Source organism: Nomascus leucogenys, chromosome 22a, assembly GCF_006542625.1.
Source record: "Nomascus leucogenys isolate Asia chromosome 22a, Asia_NLE_v1, whole genome shotgun sequence".
NCBI classification, from domain to species: Eukaryota; Metazoa; Chordata; class Mammalia; order Primates; family Hylobatidae; genus Nomascus; species Nomascus leucogenys.
In genome coordinates, this window is record NC_044402.1 from 53,114,104 (window position 1) to 53,139,327 (window position 25,224).

General features: G+C 50.5%; 3 protein-coding genes across 3 annotated transcripts in view; all 3 read right to left on the reverse strand.

Moving 5' to 3' along the window:
• The window catches only part of TNXB (tenascin XB), a 75,078-nt gene extending 73,776 nt beyond the window's left edge, over positions 1-1,302 (reverse strand). The window contains exon 1 of the mRNA XM_030802529.1: positions 962-1,302. The gene's annotated coding sequence lies outside the window, so the exon portion shown is untranslated. The remainder of the gene's footprint in view (positions 1-961) is intronic.
• On the reverse strand, positions 1,232-13,821 carry ATF6B (activating transcription factor 6 beta). Its single transcript, XM_003272136.2, has 18 exons — positions 13,698-13,821; positions 13,251-13,330; positions 13,022-13,100; positions 12,683-12,774; positions 11,705-11,840; positions 7,244-7,329; positions 6,973-7,108; positions 6,755-6,886; positions 5,811-5,944; positions 4,944-5,129; positions 4,763-4,854; positions 3,827-4,006; positions 3,554-3,661; positions 3,289-3,370; positions 3,007-3,077; positions 2,674-2,785; positions 2,450-2,534; positions 1,232-1,936 (listed from the first exon to the last, which is right to left on the reverse strand). Exons 1-18 carry the CDS (start codon positions 13,810-13,812, stop codon positions 1,707-1,709), a joined length of 2,136 nt encoding a protein of 711 aa, XP_003272184.2. The 5' UTR covers positions 13,813-13,821; the 3' UTR covers positions 1,232-1,706.
• A 466-nt stretch (positions 13,822-14,287) lies between these two features.
• Positions 14,288-15,911, reverse strand: FKBPL (FKBP prolyl isomerase like). Its single transcript, XM_003272137.4, has 2 exons — positions 15,676-15,911; positions 14,288-15,435 (listed from the first exon to the last, which is right to left on the reverse strand). Exon 2 carries the CDS (start codon positions 15,359-15,361, stop codon positions 14,312-14,314), a length of 1,050 nt encoding a protein of 349 aa, XP_003272185.1. The 5' UTR covers positions 15,362-15,435; positions 15,676-15,911; the 3' UTR covers positions 14,288-14,311.
• Positions 15,912-25,224: the final 9,313 nt, after the last annotated feature.

The window sequence follows — 25,224 nt, forward strand, 5'->3', positions numbered from 1 at the left end:
GCCCAGGCCCAGCTCACACCCTCCAGCTGACCCAGGACACTCCTGCAGGGTCAGGCCTGAGGCACTGCTGGACAGGAGCAGCTGGAGGGGGATTCTTCCAGGTTGGACTCAGACTCAACCCCTCACTTTGTCCTGCTCCCCTTCCTCCTAATTAGAATGCACAGCCTAGGCCGGGCGGGTGGCTCACGCTGTACCGCACTTGGGGGGGGGGGGATCAAGGTCAGGAGATCGAGACCTGGCAACGGTGAGCCGTCTCTAAAAAAAAAAATAGCCGGCGAGGTGGCAGGCGCTGTAGCCAGTACGCGGGGTGAGGGGAGGCGTGCCGGGGGGGGCCTGCAGTGGCGAGATCGCCACTGCCTCCAGCCTGTGACAGAGCGAGACTCGTCTAAATGCACAGCCTAGCCAGGCATGGTGGCTCACGCCTGTAATCCCAGCACTTTGGGAGGCCGAAGTGGGCAGATCACGAGGTCAGCCTGGCCAATATGGTGAAACCCTACCTCTACTAAAAATACAAAAATTAGCCAGGTGTGGTGGCGTGCACCTGTAGTCCCAGCTACTTGAGAGGCTGAGGCAGAAGAATCACTTGAACCCAAGAGGCAGAGGTTGCAGTGAGCCAAGATCGCGCCACTGCACTCCAGCCTGGGTGAGAGAGCGAGACTCCATCTCAAAAAAAAAAAAAAATTAAAAACGTAAGAATGTACAGCTTTTTCTGCCTGCCCCACTCTTGTCTTTGTCTTTCATCTCTACTCTCAAGTCTCAGTCCCCTCCAGTTTAGGGCTTAGAGAATATCCTGCCACATCCCCCTTCCCTTCCAAATACCACCCCTTCTTCACCGAGGCCCCCACTTCCTGGGCTCTGAGCCTCTGGCTCCAGCTCTCCTTGTTTGTTTGAGCTGCTCATCCTGGACAGCAAGAAGAGGGGGAGAACCTGTTGGAGAGCAGGAGACCCAGAGGCTGCTCACCCTAAAGGGCGTGGGGCCCCATCTTTCCTGTTGACTCACATTCCAGGGATGTGTATCCTCTAGTCTGTCACGCCATGAGACATCGTTGCTAGACAGAGATATACCCCAGAGTTGCAGGGGTGAGAGCAAGGGGATGACATACAGTCTGTGATCCCGCACCCACCCCACCTCAGAGCCAGCTATGTCTTCAGTGCTTGATTCTTTGATGCTGGCTCTGGAGAAGCCACTTTCCCCCAAACTCCCCATCATGAGCCAGGAAGGCAGCCACCATTCCTTCAACTCCCTCCAAGTTGTTTATTTAATAATAATAAAAAAGAAATGCACACACATAAACCTGAACTCCCCCCCAACCCCACCCTCCCTTACTCCCAGTAACTAGCTCCAAAATACAAAAACTTCCCTTGTCCCACCTGGGGACTAAATTCCCACCTCCACTGCCATAACATTAGAGAAACAAAATAAAGAATATGCAGCAGCTCACCACCCACCCCACAACTGAACCTCACACAATCCTCTCAAACAAAGAAGCCGGGACTGGGGGTTCACAGGAATGAGAGGAGCCCTATATTCTGAAAAGGGATGAGAAGAGAGGTGAACACCCCACCTCAAATAAGTGCTTAACCCCCACACCTGGTCTTTCCTTTACCAATTGCCCCAAACCTGGGGATCAGGGAAATCTGAAACAGTCCCACCTGGCCACCTGGTACCCCCTCCCCCCGTTCTAAGTCAGTGTGAATGGCAGAGGTCAGGGATGATTGAGGTAGAGGGGCTGGTGGGAGGCCTGGTGGGCCTGGCTGGCTGCAGAGGCTGGCAAGGGGCCACCTGTGGCATTGCCTGGGGTTGGGGATGGCTGTTTTCGGAGCGAGGGGGGCACTGTGGAGGTCTTGATGTGAATCACCCTGGTGTCCATGACCTCACACTCGATCTGCATCATCTCCTCATAGTCCCCCGGGGCCCCACGGCCTGACAGGGTCTCTGTAAGAAGGGGAGAGTTAAGGAAGAGGAGATGGGGAGGCAAACAGGGATTGCAGGGAGGAGGGGAGGAGGTCAGAAAATTAGAGGTGAGCAGAGAGGAAAAGGGCGGGCAATAGTGAGGAGGCAGATCCATAGTGGGAGTTAAACAGGATGGCAGGGACAGAGTTTGGTGCAGGGACAAGGAGAAGGTAGGAAAAGAAAAGGGCATTGATGAGTGTGGGGTCACACAGGAGAGGACATCAAGAGAAAAAAGGAAGTGAGAGTCTAGCAGGTTCCCGGCCCCCCGCTCTGCCCAGTCATCTACCCAAGCACCTTTACCAGGGAAGGACCCTCACCCTTGTCTCCCTCCCAAGTCTCCTGCATGGTGCTCTTCCCTCCACCCACTTCCTGCTGCTTCTCACCTGTGGGTCCAGCAGCCCTCTGGATGCCTTGCTCCTCTCCCCCTTCCCCCTCGGCTCCCAGGCTGGATCCCCCTGTTGGAACTGCCCCCATACCCAGCAGGGAAAGAGTTACCATTGGGGGCCATGGCAGGCATCACCAGGGACATCTTGGGCCGGGAGGTCTTGTTGTGGCTGATGGCTGGGAGCAGCAGGTGGTCCTGGGGAACAGATGGGCCAGGCCAGAAGGGTGGAGGCAAAGATGCCAACAAGCTCCCCAGCCCTACTCTACATCCCCCCACTGAAGACAGACTGCTGGGAACCTGGGGTGACAGAGATGGAAGGGCAGGAGAAACTCACCCTTCGGAAAGAGACAACATAAAATGTGTCTTCCCGTCGGTCAATTGCATCCAAGAACGCTGGCTGCGAACGGTCTGGGTGGCGATATAGCTGCAGCTGGCCCACAGAATCCCTAGGCAGGTGGGGAAACAGGATTTGAGGGGAACTAAGCCCAATGCTCAGTTTCTACCAGGGAAGGGGTTAGGATGAGAGAAAAAGACAGGAGACCCCCAGTGGAGGAGGGAGGTATAATCCCACTGGTGACAGTAATGACAGGCACAGGACAGCTACTGGGGGTACAGCTCTTGAGAGTGGAATTTCACTTAATAAGTAAGCACCCCACCCCACATTCACCTTTCCGGGGGTCCAGGGGGTTGGATGGGGACTGCCTTAACTGGAGGTGACTTCTTCCGTGGCTGAGACTTCTGGAAGGAGAAATATCTAAGGACTTGGAGAGGGTGAAGGGAAAAGGGAAAGAGACAAACGGTCCCTGGAAGCTGATGCCACCTCCCACTCAACCCTCCACTTCAAACGATCCCTCAAACTTCCACAGCGAGATGCCCACTAGAAATCCCCAGAAGAGGTCTTTAGCCCTTGTCTTCAAGTGACCTTCCGTGAACCAGCCACCCGCCCTACCTGTCTCTCCTGGGCCCTCTGAGGGATCTTCCGCCGGCCTCTCTGGTGGCGCTGGACCCAGCCGCTCAACTCATCAGCAAGCCTGGGGAAGTGGAGGAGGCTCAGGACCTCCACGCCAGGCCAAGATTCCCACCCTCCTTGCCCACCCACAGGAGTGAGGAGAGGGCAGGGAGCGCTGGCGCTTTAGTACACAGGCCAGCCAGGCTGACTGCAGAAGGCCTTGGGAGGCCAGGGGAGCTGGATGCCCCAGCAATGAATCCCACACCTCAGGGACTCGGTGCGGTTGAAGTGCCGGCAATCAGAGGAGAGGAAGAGCTGGTCTAGGTCTCTTAGTAGTAGCTCCTTGGTGCCCCCAGGGAAGGCTGTCAGGTTGCTGGAGTGAAGCAGGAAGGAGACAACACTTGGAGACTGTCCAGCACTCCCACAACAAAGAAAGCGACGATGGCAAGAGAAAGCTTTGGGTCCCCCTCACTGAAAGCAGATTGAAGACCAACTCATACCCTCAAACGAGAGGGGGGCCCTCTCTCTCTCTCCTCACCTGAAACTGGGCTGGTCTGTGGGGCTGGGCTGGGGCTCCTTAGGGCCCTGGGAGGACCCCTGGAGAGGTTCAACTCCATGAACTGGCTCTTGCTCTGAGAACCCCAGCAAGTGTCTCCGGGGTTGAGGCTCCCCCTTGTTCATCCGAGGAGAGATGGGAGCTGAAGGAGGCTCACTGATGCTGTGGATAAAGAAGGACTGAGCACAATGAAGAATTTCAGCTGTATCAAGTGTCTAGTTAAGAATAAAGACTCTGCAGATGGACTGCTTGAGTTGCAATCTGTTATACAAGCCTGAGTCTACCTCTGTAAGATGGGAATAAGGATGGTTCCTACATACGAAAAAGAGAGTGCATCACCTAGAGCCTAGAACTCGGTAAGCACTTAATAGTCACTATTTCTGCCAACATTATCACCATCATCTACTCTCCACTGGAAAAATAATGGAGCAGGAGGCCGGGCAAGGTGGCTCAAGCCTGTAATCCTAGCACTTTGGGAGGCTGAGGTGGGCGGATTGCCTGAGCTCAGGAGCTCGAGACCAGCTCGAGGCAACAACAGTGAAACCCTGTCTCTACTAAAAAAATACAAAAAATTAGCCAGGCATGGTGGTGTGCGCCTGTAATCCCAGCTACTTGGGAGGTTGAGGCAGAAGAATCACTTGAACCCAGGAAGCGGAGGTTGCAGTGAGCCGAGATCGTGCCACTGCACTCCAGCCTGGGCAACAGAACAAGGCTCCGTATCCAAAAAAAAAAAAAAAAAAAAAGAAAAAAGACAAATAATGCAGCAGGAAGGGGCTGGCCAGACACATCATCGGTGCCAAGGACACCAGAACCATTTGTGTATAAGCAGAAGGAAATGGCCTGGGCCAAAGCAGGCAGCTAGGAGGCTGCAACGTGGGCCCCACCTGGAAGGTTCTAGTGAAGCAGGGAAGGTCTCACCTGACGGGTCCAAAGTTGAAGGCAATGAAGAGAAGGAAGACCATGATGCAGACCACCTTCCTGTTTCCAGACCCTAACTTGAGCTCGCTGTTCTAAGGTACAAAGAAAGAGACAAGAAAAAGGGGAATCATTCCAAGGAGGCTGTATTCCTGTTGGTGTCCCAGGGACAGACTGGTCTTACTTCAGCCAGCAGGGCCTCCAGCCGCCGCCGGAGGGCAGCATTCTCCCGGCGGAGCTGCTGGTTGTCAGCCAGTACTGCCTGCAGCCGAGCCTCCAGTCCCTGCAGATACTCTTTCTTCTTTCTCCGGGACTGGCAGGCTGACTCCCGGTTCTTGATCATTCGCTGCTGCCGCTTCAGCAGTTTTGCCTAGGCACCCAGAAGGTCAAAAAAGAACGACAGATGAGTTGGCAGAAGGGGACTATGCTCCCAAACCCCAGGGAATGATTTACCCAAAGCTCACATGGCCACTTCCCTGCCTTCCTGACCCACCTACACAGTCAGAGAGGTTTTTCCTCTCTACTCAAACATGCTAGGGAAGGGGCCCTTCTCTCAAACATTCCCTGCTACTGCTCCTCAGAGGTGGGAAAGGTTAGAGTGTGGGAAGAACTTCCTCCAAGCTGGTGGAAACTCTTTCCTTCGTAACTCTTACTTCCTGTCAACCCACATTTGTAGGGTTCAAAGTTTAACCTTGTTATACTGCTTATACAGTTTACCTGATTTTCCCCTAGGAGGCAGCCTCCCTCCCCAACTATGGCCACGACCGTAGTCGTATAGTACAGTATGACTTCCTTGCCTTTAATTTATGGAGACCAACCCCATTTCTCCATCTGCAGTGACAGCAAACCTAAAGGACCCTAAAACTACCTGGAGTTGATATTCATATAGAAACAGGAGTCCATTCTGACCCCCAGAATGATCTAATGGGTCTGCTTCCTCATTTTTTGCTCCTAGGTCTCAACTCCCTCCTCATCCCACAGTTCTCTCCATGACAGACTTCCCTCTTCCCTTCCCATCACTCGCCCTACTCCTCTCCTCCCCAACACTTACATCCACTTCAGGTGGGCAGGAGTTTCCAGGCATAGGAGCGGGAACGATGCTCTTCCTCTCAGGCCGTGGTAGAGAGGGTGCCGGCCCTTCAGGCTGGACTCGAATAGCACCCTGGATGAGGACAACTGGGGACACTGGGGCAAGTGAGCAGAGGAGGTCAGAGGGCTGTGCGCTGGGTGGGGTCGTGTCCACACCCACACCACGGAACCCAAGGGTTGGCAGCCTCAATGGCTGCGAGCTCCCTGAAGGGGTCAATGCAGCCCGTCTCCTTTTCTCCTTCTTTTTCTTTTTTGAGATGGAGTCTTGCTCTGTCGCCCAGGCTGGAGTGCAGTGGCGCGATCTTGGCTCACTGCAAGCTCCGCCTCCCGGGTTCACGCCATTCTCCTGCCTCAGCCTCCCCAGCAGCTGGAACTACAGACGCACGCCACCACACCTGGCTAAATTTTTGGATTTTTAGTAGAGACAGGGTTTCACTGTGTTAGTCAGGATGGTCTCGATCTCCTGACCTTGTGATCCGCCAGCCTTGGCCTCCCAAAGTGCTGGGATTACAGGCGTGAGCCACTGTGCCCGGCCTTTTTTTTTTTTTTTTTAATTTATTTATTTATTTTTATTTTAATTTTTTGGTTTTTCTCTTTTCTTTTTGAGACAAAGTCTCGCTTTGTCGCCCAGGCTGGAGTGCAGTGGCATGATCTCAGCTCACTGCAACCTCCGCCTCCTGGGTTCAAGTGATTGTCCTGCCTCAGCCTCCTGAGGAGCTGGGATTACAGGTGCGTGCCACCACTCCGCGCTAATTTTTGTATTTTTAGTAGAGACAAGGTTTCACCACATTGGCCAGGCTGGTCTTAAACTTCCAACCTCAAGTGATCTGCCTGCCTCAGCCTCCCAAAGTGCTGGGATTACCGGCGTGAGCCACCACACCCGGCCCTTTTCTCCTTCTTCAGTACCTGGGGGTGGCTGGACGAGGGGCTGCAGAAGGACGGTGGTGCTGGGAGGCACAGCTCTGGGTGGCATTGGGACAGTGGTTAGCACCACAGGTTTGGGCTGCAGTGGCGGCTTCCGGGTGGGCAGGGCTTTCCCTGAAGGAAGGTGAGGGAAAAGAACAAGAAATATCAGGACCACAGGCCTCTCACTAGGGATTCCAAGTGTCAGGAGACCCCATTACCTGAAGAGCCATCAGGGGATGGGCCCATGCTGATCTGGACAGCTCCAAGTGAGGGGGCTGGGACATCCCACAGGAGGCATCTTGAATGGGACAGGGACTCTGTCTTCACTTCCAGGACCTCCTCTCCTATAAAAGCCTATGTGGGGCATTCCAGAGATACATTAGTCAGGAGTGTCGAGGAGAAGGAGCTGAAGAAGAGAAAGCTCTCATACCTCTAGGTCAGGAGGAACTCACTGGAAAACCTGGAGGGAGGAAGGAAGTTGGTGCTCACCTGGCTAGAGGAGTCAGCTGAGAGCAGGGAGGCCTCAGAGTTGATGGAAGAACATGGAGAGACAGGTTCTATCTTGGTCTGGACATCTGTGGGAGGCAGGATGAGGCAAAAGCTGGATATCATGTAAACACTGAAGGGTTAAGAGGGTTAACATGGGAGCCTGGGCATGGTGGCTCACGCCTGTAATCCCAGCACCTTGGGAGGCCAAGGCGGGTGGATCACCTGAGGTCAGGAGTTCAAGACCAGCCTAACCAACATGGAGAAACCCTGTGTCTACTAAAAATACAAAATTAGTCGGGTGCGGTGGCGCATCCCTGTGTCCCAGATACTCAGGAGGCTGAGGCAGGAGAATCGCTTGAACCTGGGAGGCAAAGGTTGCAGTGAGCCGAAATCACGCCATTGCACTCCAGCCTGGCCAAGAAGAGCAAAACTCTGTCTCAAAAAAATAAAAAAGAGGGTTAAGATAGGGAAATGGGTCCTTTCTCTTTGAACCTGAAAATAAAACTCTTCTGGCCCTAGATTGCAGGCCATCCAGGAGGGGCAGTCACAGAGCTGCTCACCTGCTGGCTCTCCGCCCTGCTTTTCGCCTAGTGCTTCCCTTTCTCCTTTAGTGGTTCCTCTGATTTTTCTCATCCCTGCTCCATGTTCCTCAAAGCTGTCTTTGCCCTTCTGCTTTTCCCTCTTTCTTGTTCACAGAACTTGTCTATTCGCATAGAATAGGCCTGAGCAGGGGAAGGGGCGGGCGGGGGGGGTCTCCAGCATTCACATGGCCCGAATTCCTGTCTTGCTGGATTTCCACTTTATCCTGGCCCAATGCATCTCCATGCTGACAACCACCAAGTGTGCATCTCCCCCTGGCTGCTCACCTACACCAGATTCTGACTTCCAAGCTGCCTGCTGGTCCCTTCCATTCTCATGCCTCACCAGTCACCCAAATCTAACTGGCCATAAATGAGGCTTCCTGATTGCCCCGTCACACAAGTTTTCCTCCCAGGCACCAAACAGCAAAGCCTCAATCACCTCTGAGCCTTCATGGCCTCCATTAAATCTGCCTTTATGACTTGTTGATCACTCCATGAAAGAAAATGCTAGGCCCCATGTCAGTGAAATAAAACCCTTCTGAGGGCCAGATTCAGCCCACAGATCAACAGTCTACGACTACCTCTGGTCCATACCGTTCACTTTGGTACTTAATTATACGATCACTAAGATTGCTTTTTAAAATTTCAATTTATATTTTTGAATAGATAATACGGTCATGATACAAATCCAAAGGAACAAAGGAAAATTAAGTGAAAAAAAAATCTTGGCGGGGCGCGGTGGCTCACGCCTGTAATCCCAGCACTTTGGGAGGCCGACACCCAATGCAGGTGGATTGCTTGAAGCCAGGAGTTCAACACCAGCCTGAACAACATGGCAAAACCCTGTCTCTACCAAAAATACAAAAAAATAGCTGGGCATGGTGGCACGTGCCTGTAGTCCTAGCTACTAGGGGGTGCTGAGGCAGGAAAATAGCTTAAACCCAGGAAACGGAGGTTGCAGTGAGTGGAGATCACGCCAATGCACTCCAGCCTGGGTGACAGGGCAAAACTGTGTCCCCCCCCCGCCAAAAAAGGGAACTATTTAAACATGATGTATTATAACCCTCACAAAACTCTTCAAAAGCAAGAACTATGTCTCATGTCCATTGAGGGTAAAGTACAGGCCCTCAAAAAATACCTAAGTATGGAGGAGAATCTGACTCTAATAACACTATGCAATGCAAAGCCACCAACAATCCTTTTGCTGCTAATGGCAGTGGGCGATCTCGGCTTACTGCAAGCTCCACCTCCCGGGTTCACGCCATTCTCCTGCTTCAGCCTCCCGAGTAGCTGAGACTACAGGTGCCTGCCACCATGCCTGGCTAATTTTTTGTATTTTTAGTAGAGATGGGGCTTCACTGTGTTACCCGAACAGTCTCAATCTCCTGACCTTGTGATCCGCCCACCGTGGCCTCCCAAAGTGCTGGGATTACAAGTGTGAGCCACTGCACCTGGCCTGCTAATGGTATTTCAATCCTTATTTTGTGTGACTTCTTTATAACATTTATTAATCTGCTGGATATAATCTGTTTGTCCCTCCAAATCCACTCTCCATCCCTTCCTGCTGTGCTCTGAGATCCAGGAAGAATCTGCATGAACTGCATCAGTGGGCTCCCTGGTTGGAGTTCAGCCAGTGAGAGATGGTGCCAGGAGATCCAGAAGGTACTTTGAAATCAACAGTCAACATGTCAACTGGGCATGGTGGCTCACGCCTGTAATCCCAGCACTTTGGGAGGCCAAAGTGGGTGGATCACCTGAGGTCGGGAATTCAAGACTAGCCTAACATGGAGAAACCCTGTCTCTACTAAAAATACAAAATTAGCCAGGCGTGGTGGAGCATGCCTGTAATCGCAGCTACTCAGGAGGCTGAGGCAGGAGAATCGCTTGAACCCAGGAGACGGAGGTTACAGTGAGCCGAGATCACACCACTATTGCACTCCAGCCTGGGCAACAAGAGTGAAGCTCCGTAACAAAAAAAAAAAAAAAAAAAATCAACATGTCCAACGCTGAATTCATCATCTTCCCTGACCAGAAAGCCCCTGCTCTTGCAGTCTCCATCCAGTGAACATTAACATCACCCACCCACAGCCATCCTAGCCACAAACCTCTTTGACTCCTACCTCTCTCCAGTGTCCAGGAGGTCACAACTCATTCCACTTCATTCTTTCTCAAGTCTGCTTTCTTCACGACACCCAAGTATCTTACTTGATCAACTGCATAAGCTTCTTCCTTGGTTCTCTTGCCTCCGGCCCTGCCCCTCTGCAACCCATTCTCTACTTTGCCACTAGAATCATCTTCCTAATCATATTGCTTCCCTGCTTAATTCTTCAAAGGCCCCCAGCTATCCACAGGTAAAAGCTAAGGGCCCCTTAGCAGGGGCCCTACCTGGCCCTGTAGCCTCTGCAGTTCCACATCACTCCCCAAATCCTTCTTACACCCACTCTGAAGAAATGCAGGGTCCTCACACACAAGTCAACCCCCACACTGTCCTCCTGGCTAATTTCTATGTGTCCTTTAAAACTCTCAGGAAACCCTTCTTCCAGGAGCATGTCCTAGATTCAGCCCCAATGTGGATGAAATGTCCCCTCTTATGAGCTTTCACAGTACCCTCTAGTGAATTTTTTTTTTTTTTCGAGACGGAGTCTTGCTCTTTTGCTCAGGATGGAGTGCAGTGGCGTGATCTCGCTCACTGCAAGCTCCGCCTCCTGGGTTCATGCCATTCTCCTGCCTCAGCCTCCCGAGTGGCTGGGACTACAGGGTAATTTTTTGTATTTTTAGTAGACATGGGGTTTCACCATGTCAGCCAGGATGGTCTCAATCTCCTGACCTCATGATCCGCCCGCCTCGGCCTCCCAAAGTGCTGGGATTACAGGCATGAGCCACCACACCCAGCCCCACCTCTAGTGATTTCTATCCTAGAATGACCACACCTGTATTGACTGGTACTTGTCTTTCTCCCATTACTAAATCACAGGGTTTGAAAGTCAGCATAGTGGTCAGGTCTTGTTCATCTTTGCATTCCCAGCACTCTGCTCAGTATCTGGCATGGAGTAGGTGCTTAATAAATATTTCTTTTTTTAAATTATTATACCTCAGATATGATCACATCAATAAACATTTACTAAATACACAGCTACGAGTAAATAAACTTGGGAACACTTTAAAATAGAACAAATAATGTTAATTGTAGAATCTAGTTTAGTATATGGTGTTCTAGCCTTTCTGTATGTTTAAAAATGTTTATGGGCTGGGCGCGATGGCTCACGCCTGTAATCCCAGCACTTTGGGAGGCCGAGGTAGGTGAATCATGAGGTCAGGAGTTCAAGACCACCCTGGCCAACATGGTGAAACCCCATCTCTACTAAAAATACAAAAAATTAGCTGGGCGTGGTGGTGGGCGCCTGTAATCCCAGCTACTTGGGAGGCTGAGACAGGAGAATCGCTTGAACCTGGGAGGTGGATGTTGCAGTGAGCCGAGACTACGCCACTGCACTTCAGCCCGGGCGACAGTGTGAGACTCTGTCTCAACAACAACAAAAATGTTTATAATAAAATGTTGGGTGGAGGGGAATCACACAGATAGATACGCCCTAAACTGCTTACGAGTTTTTAAAAAGTAAGTTGAATGGCATGACAGAATACTAGGAACAAGAAAAAGAGAGAAAAATAATATCCATCTTCTCAGCACTGCACTTGCTGTGGTTCCCTGAAATGTTTCCTTTCCTTCCTGCCTTCCCTCCTGGTTTTCTGCCATTTCCCCTCCCCACCTTTTTCTCCCTGTCCTGCTGCCTGCACTTCCCCTCCATCTACACACATACACACACACACATAACACATTCTCCCGTAGTAAAGCCAAGGATTGGGGGCAGGCTGTTATTACCTGAGGAATCATCAGAGGTGGGGACTACGTTGATCTGGATGGTTTCAAATGAGGATGTTGGGTCATCTCCCAGGAGACACAGTGGGGGTGCCAAGGACTCTGTCTTCACATGGAGCACCTCCCCTACCCCAAGAGCCTGGGTAAGAGTTGGTGTGGGGCAGGGGGCAGAAAGAAGGGCAAAAAACAAGGCAGATGTTGACAGTAAGAGCAAGAACAAAAGCTTTAGGAGTTTAGGGCTTACAAGCCATCAATTATTTGACATTCTGGTCTGAATGGTACTGACCATCTTTCTAATCTGTTCATTCTTTCTACTTTATTTCTAGGAGAATTGATGAAGTCTCATGACTTCAAATATAGCCTTAGATTGGACAACTTGGGCAAGAACAGTTCCAGAATTCTCAGCAGTTAATAACTCTCTTCTTCCCAGCCTCACATAACTCTTTATATTAAAAAGACCCCAGATCAGGCGTGGTGGCTTATACCTGTAATCCAAGCAAGCACTTTGGGATGCCAAGGTGGGAGGATCACTTGAGCCCGGGAGTTCAAGACCACTCTGGGCAACATAGGAAGACCCCATTTTTACAAACAATAAAAAAAAAATTAGCCAGACATGGTGGCATGTGTCTGTGGTCCCAGCTACTCAGGAGGCTGAGGCAGGAGGATCACCTGAGCTCAGGAGGTCAAGGCTACAGTGCGCCGTGACTCCGTCACTACACTGTAGTTTGGATGACAGAGGGAGGCCCTATCTCAAACAAACAAACAAACAAACAAAAATCTTCACTGCTAGATAACCAAAGGGGATGTGGAAAATGAGGATATTAAGGAAACGGCAAAGGTAGTGGAGAAGGCCCCCCACACCTCACACACCTCATGACTCACAGCACACAAATCATTTAAATCATTTCTTTGTCACCCACGGGTGAAGGGAATGAAGCAGAGTCCCTGCCACAGAAAGTAGGAGGGATATGGCTCTCTCACCTCGCTGGATGGCTCTGTGGAGAGACGTGATGACTCGGAGCTGAGGGAGGAGGAAGAGCAGGGGGAAGATGGCTCAGACTTCACCTGAAGATCTGGAGGAAAGGGAGTTAGAAATTATCAGGAAGCAGAGCTTAAGAAGAGTCCAAAAAGTACCCAAGGACATGTCGGTGGGGATTCCTGTACCACAGCAAGGGAGCAGAAACAAAAATAGGGTATTGAAGGAGAGAGGATAGGCACTTATGTAGAGGCGTGATGATATAGGAAGCTACATAGTTTCTGGGAAACAGTGGGAAGATGAGGGTTTCTGGAAATCCCAGGGAACCACAAAGACTACCTTACCTGGGAAGATCGGCAGGAGTTCCCATGGGGGCTCAGGCGGGCTGACATCCATCCCCACGTCCAGGGAGCTGCCGTCAAACTAAATAAGGGAGGATACAAGAGGGCAGGAGTGTGAGAAAGGGTGAGAAAGCAGGGGTGACTCCAGATGAGCTCTGGCCTGTGAATGAGTCCAGGTTCTGGGCTCACTTTCCACCCACCAAGGGTTAGAGAAAGGCTGGGGACACAATACCGGGACATCCTGCTCCGGGCAACGGAAGAGCTGCGTCTGGTCCTCGGCCACTTCATCTAGGCCAGAATACAAGGTGCTGTCTGCAAGAAATGCTGAGTGTCGGGGGCTCGTTCGGTGGGCCCAGCCTACAGATCGCACACAAGCCCCCGCCCCATCCCTCATTGGCTCCGCTCGGCCAGACCCACCGCCCGCCCACTTGAAAAGTGATACAACCAGAGTGCTTCAGCCCCTCCTTCCCCGACCCCGGAACAACTCGACGTTCCAGCAGAGAGCAGAGTTCTTCCCCGACTTTTGTATCCCCTTAATGCACAACGAGCCCCCCGCTCCGCTCTCCTTCAGATGGAGGATTCCGTATTTGCCCAGACTTCCTCTTTAGGCCCCCGCTCCTTTCCCGCGTGCCTCAGGGACACAGTTTGCCACAACCCTCTCCTCTCCCCGGTGCCTCACTCTGCAGACCCCAGTCCTCCGGGCTAAGCAGGTTGTCGGTGAAGAAACGCGTAGGGTCAGCAATCTCGCTGAGGAGCATCAGCTCCGCCATCTTTCCCCCCCACCCCCCAAACATGAGACGGTTCCCAAGGCCCGCCTCTCCCCATCACCAACTAATCAGTTGACTCTTTTAAAAAAGGGGGCGTCCCGGAAGCTCTACCGACCAGTAAGAGACCTGAGTGCTGAGCACGTGAATCAACAGATGCAGATGACTGTGTAGGCAGGCCCAATGGGAGCACAGCAGCAGGAAGTAACTTCCAGACAGTGCCAGACCGCCAAGCGCATGCGCCAAACAGGCTCCAGTGATAAAGCACCTGGGAGATGTAGTACCCAGTATTAGGGTCCACCATCTCCCCCAGCCACTACTAAGTTTAGTTTAGACAGCTTCTGTGTGTCTTCGGAGATAGATAAGCCCCTCAAAAGGGGCGCACTGGGACCACTGCTACCTCCCCTAGGAAGCCAAAAGCTGAGAATGGGATATGGGCTGAAACCTTCCCTCTGGCCCCCCACCCCCAAATCTCACAGCACAGACCACAATTCACAAGTTCCTGTCTCTTTTAAGGTTTAACTTTTAATCAGCCAAACATCTTGCGCAGACCCTGAGCCAGCCCTGCATCCTGCTTCTTCCCCTGAATGACCACCTTCCCCAGTTCCTCCTGGGCTGCCCGGTTTTTGGGATCTATCGCCAGCACCTTCTTGAGGTCAGCAGTTGCTTTTTCCAGGTTCCCAAGGGCAGCCTGGGCAACCCCCCTTCGGTATAAGGCCTTTAAATGGCCAGGCTCCCGCTCCAACACCCGGTCACAGCTCTGGGCTGCCAACTGAGGCTGCCCTAGCAACAACTGACAGGCAGCCAGATTGGCATGAAGGGCAGTTCGTTCTGGAGGGCCGGGTGGGGGTAAAGTCAGGAGCAGCCGAAGAGCCCGTCCATAGCATCGGGCAGCTCCTTCAGGGTTCCCAGCTCGAAATAGTTCTGTGCCCCTTGCACGTTCTTCCCTGGCCAGGGCTTCCTTCTCGCTAGTCTCCAGCTCCCAGGAGTCCCGGCCTTGAGTGAAGGACGCCAGTGTGAGCCTGACAGGAGGTCCAGAATGCCCAGGCAGCTGAAGCTCTGCTTCCTCACCTTGACACATGGACTCCAAGCATTTCTCTATGAGCTCCCCCCAAGTTTCCTCCCTCCATGGCCCTACGCCCATAGTTAGCTCTGTCCAGCCCTCTGGCGGTCCTGATCCGAAAGGAAACCCCAAAGCCAGTACCCGGCAGCAGGAGCCTAGTTTGGGTTTGTCCAAGCCATGGCCACGGATTATGATCTTCTTGACAAAGCTCCCATCGGGGCAGTACCAGAGATCAGAAGCTTGAAGGGCCTCTGGCATCTGACTGGTTGATCCATGAGACTTATGACAGTCTCCTTCAAGTTCAGCAACCAGTTTTGCAGTTCCTTGAGTATTCTGTAGAATTTGGCTGGCTGGATCTGGGCTTACTCCCAGCTCAAGCGTTTCGGTGGGAGGGTCTCGGGGCTGCTGCCTAATCTGAGTAACTGAATCAAGGTTCTCCCGAAGGTTGTTTTCCCACGCTTGTTGCGGCTGAGAGGTGTCCTTTTCTCCATTTGTATTGACTGGTGGCGTCTCCATATGGATGCTTAGTCCCTTCCACGGTGAGTGAACAGTTTTGGTCAGAAAGGGATGAACCAGGTTCAGGTCAGCACCTGAAAAGAAAACCAAACAATGCCAATAGCAGGGTTCTTATTTAGACTCCTTTCTCGTCCTTTCCCATTCTTCTGAGACCCAGGCCCCTAGTCCTGAAAGTCCCCAGTTTTGCTTTCCTCCAAAAATCTGCCCGAGCTTCCCCGTTCCACCCATATATAATTTAGAACTATAAATTCCACAATTCCCTGCGGTTAAGGTAACCGCGCCAACTACGGACACCCGGTCGGGTCAATAAGTACCTGCGAGGCCAAAGTGCCTAGCATGGTGGCAGGAGAAGCCGGGCCATTCGAATCACCTCTCTTTCCAAAGCTAAATGGTTACTATATACTGCCCTCGAAGCCTTGCCCCACGCGGAGAGGGCAGCCGGAGAGGGGCGCGGGGCGGGGGGCGGAACAACTGGGAAGACACTGACAACTAACCCTGGAGCCCGCGAGACTCCGAATCTAGTAAAATTCCTGGCAGCCAATCGGGAGAAGGGAGGAATCTGGTTAGCCCGCCTATTGAACGTGACATCATTTCCTCCGCAACCATGAAGCTCCAGGCCTTAGCAACTGAACTAGGCCAGAGCAACCGAACTAGGCAGAATCGAACAGAATTTGGCGAGGTCCGGCTGGCCAGGCTGCTCAAGAGTCAAAGTGTCTCTACTAAAAATACAAAAATTAGTAGGTCATGGTGGCGCGCGCCTGTAATCCCAACTACTCGGAAGGCTGAAACGGGAGAATCGCTTGAACCCGGGAGACAGACTTTGCAGTGAGCCGAGATCACACCATTGCACTCCAGCCTGGGCGACAGAGCGAGACTCGAGACTCCGTCTCAAAAAAAAAAAAAAAAAAAAAAAAAAAAAAAGTGGGCCGGGTGCGGTGGCTCATGCCTGTAATCCCAGCACTTTGGGAGGTTGAGGTCAGGAGTTCAAGACCAGCCTGGCCAACATAGTGAAACCCCGTCTCTACTAAAAATACAAAAATAGCCGGGCGTGGTGGCGGGCGCCTATATCCCAGCTACCCAGGAGGCTGAAGCAGGAGAATGGCTTACCTGGGAGGCGAAGGTTGCAGTGAGCCAAGATCGCGCCATTGCACTCCAGCCTTGGCAGCTGAGACTCTGGGAGGCTGAGGTGGGCGGATCACGAGGTCAGGTAATCGAGACCATCTTGGCAACATGGTGAAATCTCGTCTCTACTAAAAATACAAAAAATTAGCTGGGCATGGTGGCGTGTGCCTGTAATCCCAGCTACTCGGGAGGCTGAGGTGGGAGAATCGCTTGAACCAGGGAGTCGGAGGTTGCAGTGAGCCGAGATGGTGCCGCAGTGAGCCGAGACGGTGCCACTGCAATCCAGCCTGGCGACAGAGCAAGACTCCCGCCTCAAACAAAAAAAAAAAAAAAAAAACCGGGCATCGCGCACGCCTGTAATCCCAGCAATTTGGGAGGCCGAGGCGGCGGGGGGCTGGGGGATCACTTGAGGCCAGGGGTTCAAGACCAGCCTGGACAACATGGTGAAATCCCGTCTCTACTAAAATTACATATATATATATTAGCCGGGCGTAGGGACGCCTGTAATCCCAGCTACTCGGAGGCTGAGGCAGGAGAATCGCTTGAACCCAGTAAGTGGAGGTTATGGTGAGCTGAGATCGCGCCACTGCACTCCAGCCTGGGCGACAGCGCAAGACTCCATCTCAAACAAACAAACAAACAAAAAAGTCAGTGTAGAGAAGTCCTAGAATGGAGACTGGGGGCGGATGACGATAGAGTGGAGAATGGCGGAGGTCGTGGTAAATGATAGTGGCAGCAGCCTTTTATCTGGAGACTTCAGGCCCTCCTATGCTAACTATCTTTATGTTCGGAGCTCATTCAGTACAGGGTGTTCTCCAAGATAAAACCTCGGGACTCTCTCTTCAACCGGCCCTGTCCCTGAGGCTTCTCTTTACCTTTCCTTTCACATCCATCATTGCCTTTCAAGCCCTCCTTCATCAAGAAATCTTAGTGCTTTTCAAACATAAGTGTGCATACATATCATCTAGGGAACTTGTTAAATTGCAGATTATGATTTAGGAAGTCTGTTGTGGGGCCTGTGATTCTGCATTTCAATGAGCTGGTTAATGCAGATGCTACTGGTTCATGAACCACATGTTTTTCTTTTTTTTTTTTTTTTTTTTTAGAGAGATGGGGTCTGCTGTGTTTACCAGGCTGGTCTCAAACTCCTGGCCTCAAGCCGTCATCCCATCTCAGCCTCCCAAAGTGCTGGGATTATAGGTGTGAGCCACCAGTCATCCCATCTCAGCCTCCCAAAGTGCTGGGATTATAGGTGTGAGCCACCACACCCAGCAATGAACCAATGGGATGAGATTCTAGAATAGTCTCATCCCATTTTCTTCTCCCCTGGCTCTGTGCCCCTTTAGTTTATCCTACATTTTACATGTATAACTGGTGTGACCTGCTCCACTGGATGTTGCAGGTCCTCTTCCTAATAGAAGATGTAGAGACCTATCGTGATTCAGTCCTGCTTGTCCAGCTACCTACACAGCCTGGGCTACCACAGTTCTCCAGGAAAGAAGGATCCCACTCTGAGTACCTCACTTTGGCTCCCTCTTCAGTATGCTCTCACCATTGTGCCTCAGACTATAAAAACCATGCCAGGACAGCCAGGAAGGGAGACAGTTTCATCATTAGCCAAAGACTTGTGTCAAAACAATTCCCTCCCTGGTTTTTTTTGTTTGTTTTTGTTTTTTGTTTTTTTTTTTGAGATGGAGTATCACTCTGTCACCCAGGCTGGAGTGTAATGGTGAGATCTCGGCTCACTACAACCTCCGCCTCCCAGGTTCAAGCGATTATCCTGCCTCAGCCTCCCAAGTAGCAGGGATGACAGGCACCTGCCACCATGCCTGGCTAATTTTTGTATTTTTAGTGAAGATGGGGTTTCACCATGTTAGCCAGGCTGGTCTCAAACTCCCGACCAGAAGTGATCCGCCCACCTCAGCTTCCCAAAGTGTTGAGAATACAGGCATGAGCCACGGTACCAAGGCAGGCGGATCATTAGGTCAGGAGTTTGAGACCAGCCTGGCCAACATGGTGAAACCCCGTCTCTACTAAAAATACAAAAATTAGCTGGTATGGTGGTGCATGCCTGTAGTCCCAGCTACTCAGGAGACTGAGGCAGGAGAATCACTTGAACCTGGGAGGCGGAGGTTGCAGTGAGCTGAGATCGAGCCACTGCACGGAGGCGGAGGCTAGTGGATCACAAGGTCAATATGGTGAAACTCCGTCTCTATTAAAAATTCAAAAATTAGCCTGGCGTGGTGGCGCATGCCTGTAGTCCCAGCTACTTGGGAGGCTGAGACAGAAGAATTGCTTGAACCCAGGAGGCGGAGGTTGCAGTGAGCCAAGATCGCACCATTGCACTCCAGCCTGGGTGACAGAGTAAGACTCTGTCTCAAAAAGTAAATAAATAGATAAACACAAATACAAACATAGGCATTGAAACCCCTAAAAAAAACCTAATCCAAATCATCATGTATGAAAATATTTCTGTTTTTAAAATATGGCCCATAGAGATGTAAGCACAAACTTTTAAAGTTTTAGAAGAGGTCCCCAGAGAAGATAGCCATGGACCTGTAGATTCCCCCTAGTCTTAACTTGAGAAACACAGGACTAGGAAGGGGCCAACAACCTGTGAAGATTCAGAAATAGGAAAGAGTGGCCAGACACAGTGGCTCACGCCTGTAATCCCAGCACTTTGGGAGGCCGAGGTGGGTGGATCACTCGAGGTCAGGAGTTTGAGACCAGTCGGGCCAACATGGTGAAACCCCATCTTTACTAAAAATACAAAAATTAGCCTGATGTGGAGGTGTGTGCCTATAGTCTCAGCTACTTGGGAGGCTGAGGCAGGAGAATCACTTGAACCCGGGAGGCAGAGGTTGCAGTGAGCTGAGATCACACCACTGCACTTCAGCCAGGCGACAAAGTGAAACTCTGTCTCAAAATAATAATTTGTAAAAAAAGAAATAGGAAAGAGTATAGGCAGGCCGGGCGTGGTGGCTCACGCTTGTAATCCCAGCACTTTGGGAGGCCGAGGCAGGCAGATCACAAGGTCAGGAGATCGAGACCACGGTGAAACCCCGTCTCTACTAAAAATACAAAAAAAGAAATTAGGCAGGCGTGGTGGTGGGCGCCTGTAGTCCCAACTACTCGGAGAGGCTGAGGCAGGAGAATGGCGTGAACCCATCTCAGCTTGCAGTGAGCCGAGATTGCGCCACTGCACTCCAGCCTGGGCGACAGAGCGAGACTCCGTCTCAAAAAAAAAAAAAAAAAAAAAGAAAGAGTATAGGCTCTCTCCCCCAAAGTGTAGATACTACATGCATGTTGACTGACTCACACTATCTCCCTTAAGTCTAATTGTGCCAGAGCTCAGCTCTTTGGAGGTAGTCATCAAGGAATCAAGATGAAAGAGAGCCACAAACCAGGAAGATTATATCCTTAAGCCTAGCTAGAGAACAAGACATTTGAGAAAGACACATAAAGAGGATGACAAGTGAAAGTTGCATATCTGTTGGGATAGATGCTTGGACTGGAAAGTGGGGAAACAGCAATGTCTCTCTCCTCTCCCTTTCCCCTAAAGATTTGAGAATGAAATGGAAGATGAGCAGGCATGAGGGGAAGAGATGAAAAGGAATCTTCTTCCCCAAGGGACTGGATCCAGTTTCTTCTTGTCACTACAAATTGTCCTCTGCTCCCTCTCTTCCTTTGGTGTTGTAGGGACCAACATCACCAGTACCTCCAGAAATCGTGTGAATACAAATGGGACATACTTACTCTGTCTTGCTACACAGAAACCTCTCAAAAAGTGAGACTCTGGGTTAAGAAGGTCAAAGAAAGCCGGGCGCGGTGGCTCACGCTTGTAATCCCAGCACTTTGGGAGGCTGAGGCGGGCGGATCACGAGGTCAGGAGATTGAGAACACGGTGAAACCCCGTCTCTACTAAAAATACAAAAATTTAGCCGGGCGTGGTGGCGGGCGCCTGTAGTCCCAGCTACTCGGAGAGGCTGAGGCAGGAGAATGGCGTGAACCCGGGAGGCGGAGCTTGCAGTGAGCAGAGATTGCGCCACTGCACTCCAGCCTGGGCGACAGAGCGAGACTCCGTCTCAAAAAAAAAAAAAAAAAAAAAAAAAAAAGGTCAAAGAGGGCCAGGCGCAGTGGCTCACGCCTGTAATCCCAGCACTTTGGGAGGCCAAGGCGGGCGGATCACCTGAGGTCAGGAGTTCGAGACCAGCCTGGCCAACATTGTAAAACCCCATCTCTACTAATAAAATATAAAAATTAGCCAGGTGTGGTAGCGGGCGCCTGTAATCCCAGCTACTTGGGAGGCTGAGGCAGGAGAATCACTTGAACCTGGGAGGCAGAGGTTGCAGTGAGCCAGGATCACGCCATTGCACTCCATCCTGGGCAATAGTGTGAAACTCCGTCTCAAAAAAAAAAAAAAAAAAAGGTCAAAGAGACATCTGGGAGAATGGAAGAACTTGGGAGGAGGGCAATAATTCTGCTCTCTATGATTGCAGAATGTTAACTCCATTTTGGAACAATTCTCCACTCCTTTAAGTGAAGAAGATTGGACTGAGGGAAACCATATTTGACAAGTTTCTGGGGATTTACGTGCAAATATATTTACATCTTACCTGGAGTCACTTCCCTCCTTCCTTTTTTCCCCTTCTAAGATGGCTCAGAGAAACTGGCCATATTCTGTTATTCTCCTTGTTCTATCCCAGAAGGGCATTGTTTGCATTCATTCAAGATCTAACCTGAAGCCTGGGCAACATAGAGACCCTGCCTCTACAAAATAAAAATTAGCTAGGCATGGTGGTGCACCTGTAGTCCTAGCTATTCAGGAGGCTAAGGCAGAAGGATTACTTGAGCCCAGGAGTTGAGACTGCAGTGAGCTAGGATCACACCACTCTACCCCAGCCTGGGCAACAGAGTGAGACCCTGTTTTTTTTTTTTTTTTTTAAAGAGTTAACCTGAGGCAGAACCCAAGGAGAGGTTCAGGAGCTGGCTCGAGGTAGTTTGCCAGCTAGTGGTTGTTTCATCTTGTGCCTGCACGCAGAGCATATGATGCTTGCCCTCTAAATGGATGAAGTAGAATTTTTTTCTTATTCATTCAGTAGCCCTTATTAAATACCCAGAATTTGCCAGTGAAATATGAAGACAAATACAGAGAATCCCCACCAGTAATCTAATGAGGGTAAAAAGTCAGATTAGCCAATGCTTCAGATGCAAGGGAAAAAGTAATAAGTGGCAGGGGAGTTATTTTCAACTGGGGGTGATCTGAAAATACCTCATGGATGGCTTCAGAGGGTTGAGACTTGAAAGAGGGCCGCAAATTTGATACGCAGAAATGGAAGAGACTGCCGGGCACGGTAGCTCACGCCTGTAATCCCAGCACTTTGGGAGGATGAGGCAGGTGGATCACAACGTCAAGAGATCGAGACTATCCTGGCTAACATGGTGAAACCCCGTCTCTACTAAAAATACAAAAATTACCTGGGCGTGGTGGTATGCGCCTGTAGTCCCAGCTACTTGGGAGGTTGAGGCAGGAGAATCCCTTGAACCCAGGAGGTGGAGGTTGCAGCGAGCCAAGATGGCGCCACTGCACTCCAGCATGGCGCCAGAGTGAGACTCCATCTCAAAAAAAAAAAAAAAAAGAAAAATGGAAGACATTTATTGCAGGTGGAGGAAGCAGCACAAGGCAGGAGAAGTAAAGAAAGCCACTTAACACCCAGGATTATTCCTCTCCAGTTTGTAAGTCTCAGTTTTCCCAGGCTATTCCAGTACTCCTTTGTGCTGCCCTGTCACCAGGCATTGAGCCGGTTGGAAGTTTTTACACTCTCACATTCCCCTGCATTCTGTACTCACCACATGGAACCATATGCTGCACTTACCCTCTTCCATTTATTATCCGCATGAGAGACAAAAATTCTAGCTTTCCAAAAGCTAAATAAATTTCCCCTTCTGTTTAGCTTTGGTGGTTTCTGTGGCTTTTAGTTTTTCTGGGATTTGTGTCAAAATTGTTCCTCCCTCGTTTTTGGTCCCAAAGCATTTTTCTGTGCTTCCCTTATAGGCGGGGTTTTCAAGCAGGAGGGAGGCAGCATTTTTGGCAGTGAAGTATTTAATGATAACAGCTTCACCGTACTAAACGCTGGCCATGCATTATGACCGTAATACTCAGCATTATTCTAAATGTCTTGTGTATATTAGCTTCTTTTCCTCTCACACAACTCTATGAACTACTTATTCATTCAGTCATTCAAGGAATTTTGTTTGTTTGGTTGGTTGGTTTTTGTTCTTGTTGCTGTTTTGAGATGGCGTCTCGCTCTGTCACCCAGGCTGGAATGCAGTAGCGTGATCTCGGCTCACTGCAACCTACGCCTCCCGGGTTCAAGTGATTCTCCTGCCTCAGCCTCCTGAGTAGCTGGGACTACAGGTGTGCACCACCATGGCTGGCTAACTTTTGTATTTTTTTTTAGTAGAGACAGGGTTTCACCATGTTGGTCAGGCTGGTCTCGAATCTGTGACCTCGTGATCCGCCCACCTCGGCCTCCCAAAGTACTGGGATTACAGGTGTGAGCCACTGCACCCAGCCAAGAAATCTTTACTGAGGGCCTCCTTTGTACCAAGCACTGTGCTACATGCTGGGAATAAGGCGGTGGAAAAAGCCTTGGATCTCTGGTAACTTACATTGAATTGAAGATGACAGACGATAGAAAAATCAATAAAATATAATACAATGTCAGGCACTAACAAGTGCTATGAACACCATGAAGCAGGGTAAGGGGTAAGGGAATGGGATAGAAAGTGCTCCCAGGTGTGCGTGGTGCTATATTTATTGATGGTTATTATTATTTATAGAGTCTTGCTCTGTTGCCCAAGCTGGAGTGCAGTAGTGTGATCATGGCTCACCGCAGCCTTGACCTCCTGGGCTTAAGTGAGCCTCCCACTGCAGCCTCGTGAGTAGGTGGGACTGCAGGTTCATGCCACCATGTCTGGCTAATTTTTCTTTTTTTTAGAGACGAGGTTTCACTATGTTGCCTGGGCTGGTCTCAATCTCCAGGCCTCAAGCAATCCTCCTGCCTCTGCCTCCCAAAATGCTGAGATTATAGGCAAGAGCCATTGTGCCTGGCCATGGTACTATATTTAATCAAGTGATGAGAGAAAGCCTCCTTGTGGAGGTGATGTTTGTGCAGATATAAATGACGTAAAGGAGCAGTCATGCAAGTATCTGGAGGGAGAGTGTCCAGGAAAAGAAAAAGAGAGGGCAAAGGCCCTGAGGTAGAAAGGAATTGGATTTTTATGTTAAATTCAGAAAGGAGGTCAGAGTGGGTGGAGCAGAGTGAGCAAGGGAAAGAGTGGTAAGGGATGAAGACAGAGAGGCGGGGAGAAACAAGGCCAGGTAGGCTTCATAGGCCATGGGAAGGACTTTGTATTTTGTTCCACATGTGATCAGGAGGCATCCGAGGGTTTTGAGCAGGTAAATGATATCATCTGGTAATTTTAAAGATCACTCTGGTTTCTTCATACAGGGTAGACCACATCAGTAAAAAGTAGAAGCAGAAAATCCAATTAAGGGACAAATGAAGGGACAATGGAATCATGGGAGATTGGATTAGGATACAGGAGAGGGCCAAGAATAGAGTCCAGAGGCTCTCTAATATTTAAGGGTCTGGAAAAGGAATAGGAGCTGTCAACGAAGACTGAGAAGGAGCAGTAAATAAGGAACTAGGGAATGCTTTCTTTCTTTTCTTTTTTGTTTTTGAGACAGCCTGTTGCCTAGGCTGGAGTGCAGAGGGCTTATCATGGCTCTCTGCAGCCTTGACTTCCCAGGTTCAAGTGATCCTCCTACCTCATCCTCCCAAATAGCTGGGACCACAGGAGTGTGCCATTATGCCCAGATAATTTTTTAATTTTTTTTAGAGACGGGGACTCCTTACCTTGCCCAGGCTGGTCTCAAACTCCTGAACTCAAGTGATCCATCTGCCTCAGCCTCCCAAAGTGCTGGGATTACAGATGTGAACCACTGCACCTGGCAGGATAATTTTTTTCTTCTTCTTTCTTTTTTTTTTCCCCACAATTTTAAATCCAAGCAGTACACCTGGTTGGTTGTTACATGATTACATTGCATCCTGGTGGGGATTGGGCTTCTAGTGGTGTACCTGTTACCCAAATAGTGAACACTGTATCCAATAGGTAATTTTTTTTTTTTTGAGACAGTGCTTTGCTCTGTTGCCCAGGCTGGAGTGTAGTGGCACTATCTCTGCTCACTGCAACCTCCTCCTCGGCCCAGGTTCCAGTGATTCTCCTGCTTCAGCCTCCTGAGTAGCTGTGATTACAGGCGCATGCCACCACGTCAGGCTAATTTTTGTGTTTTCAGTAGAGACGGGGTTTTGCCATGTTGGCCAGGCTGGTCTTGAACTCCTGACCTCAGGTGATCTGCCCGCCTCTGCCTCCCAAAGTGCTGGGATTACAGGCATGAGTCACTGTGCCCGACTTTTTTTTTTTTTTTATTCCGTGATGGGGTCTCACTCTGTAACCCGGGCTGGAGTGCAGTGGTGTGACTCCAGCTCACTGCAACCTCTGCCTCCCTGGTTCAAGTGATCCTCCCACTTCAGATTCCCAAGTAGCTGGGACCATAGGCACATACCACCATGCCCAGCTAATTTTTTGTGTTTGTGGTAGACACTAGGCTTGTCTCGAACTACTGAGCTCAAGTGATCCGCCTGCCTCGGCCTCCCAAAGTGCTGGGATTATAG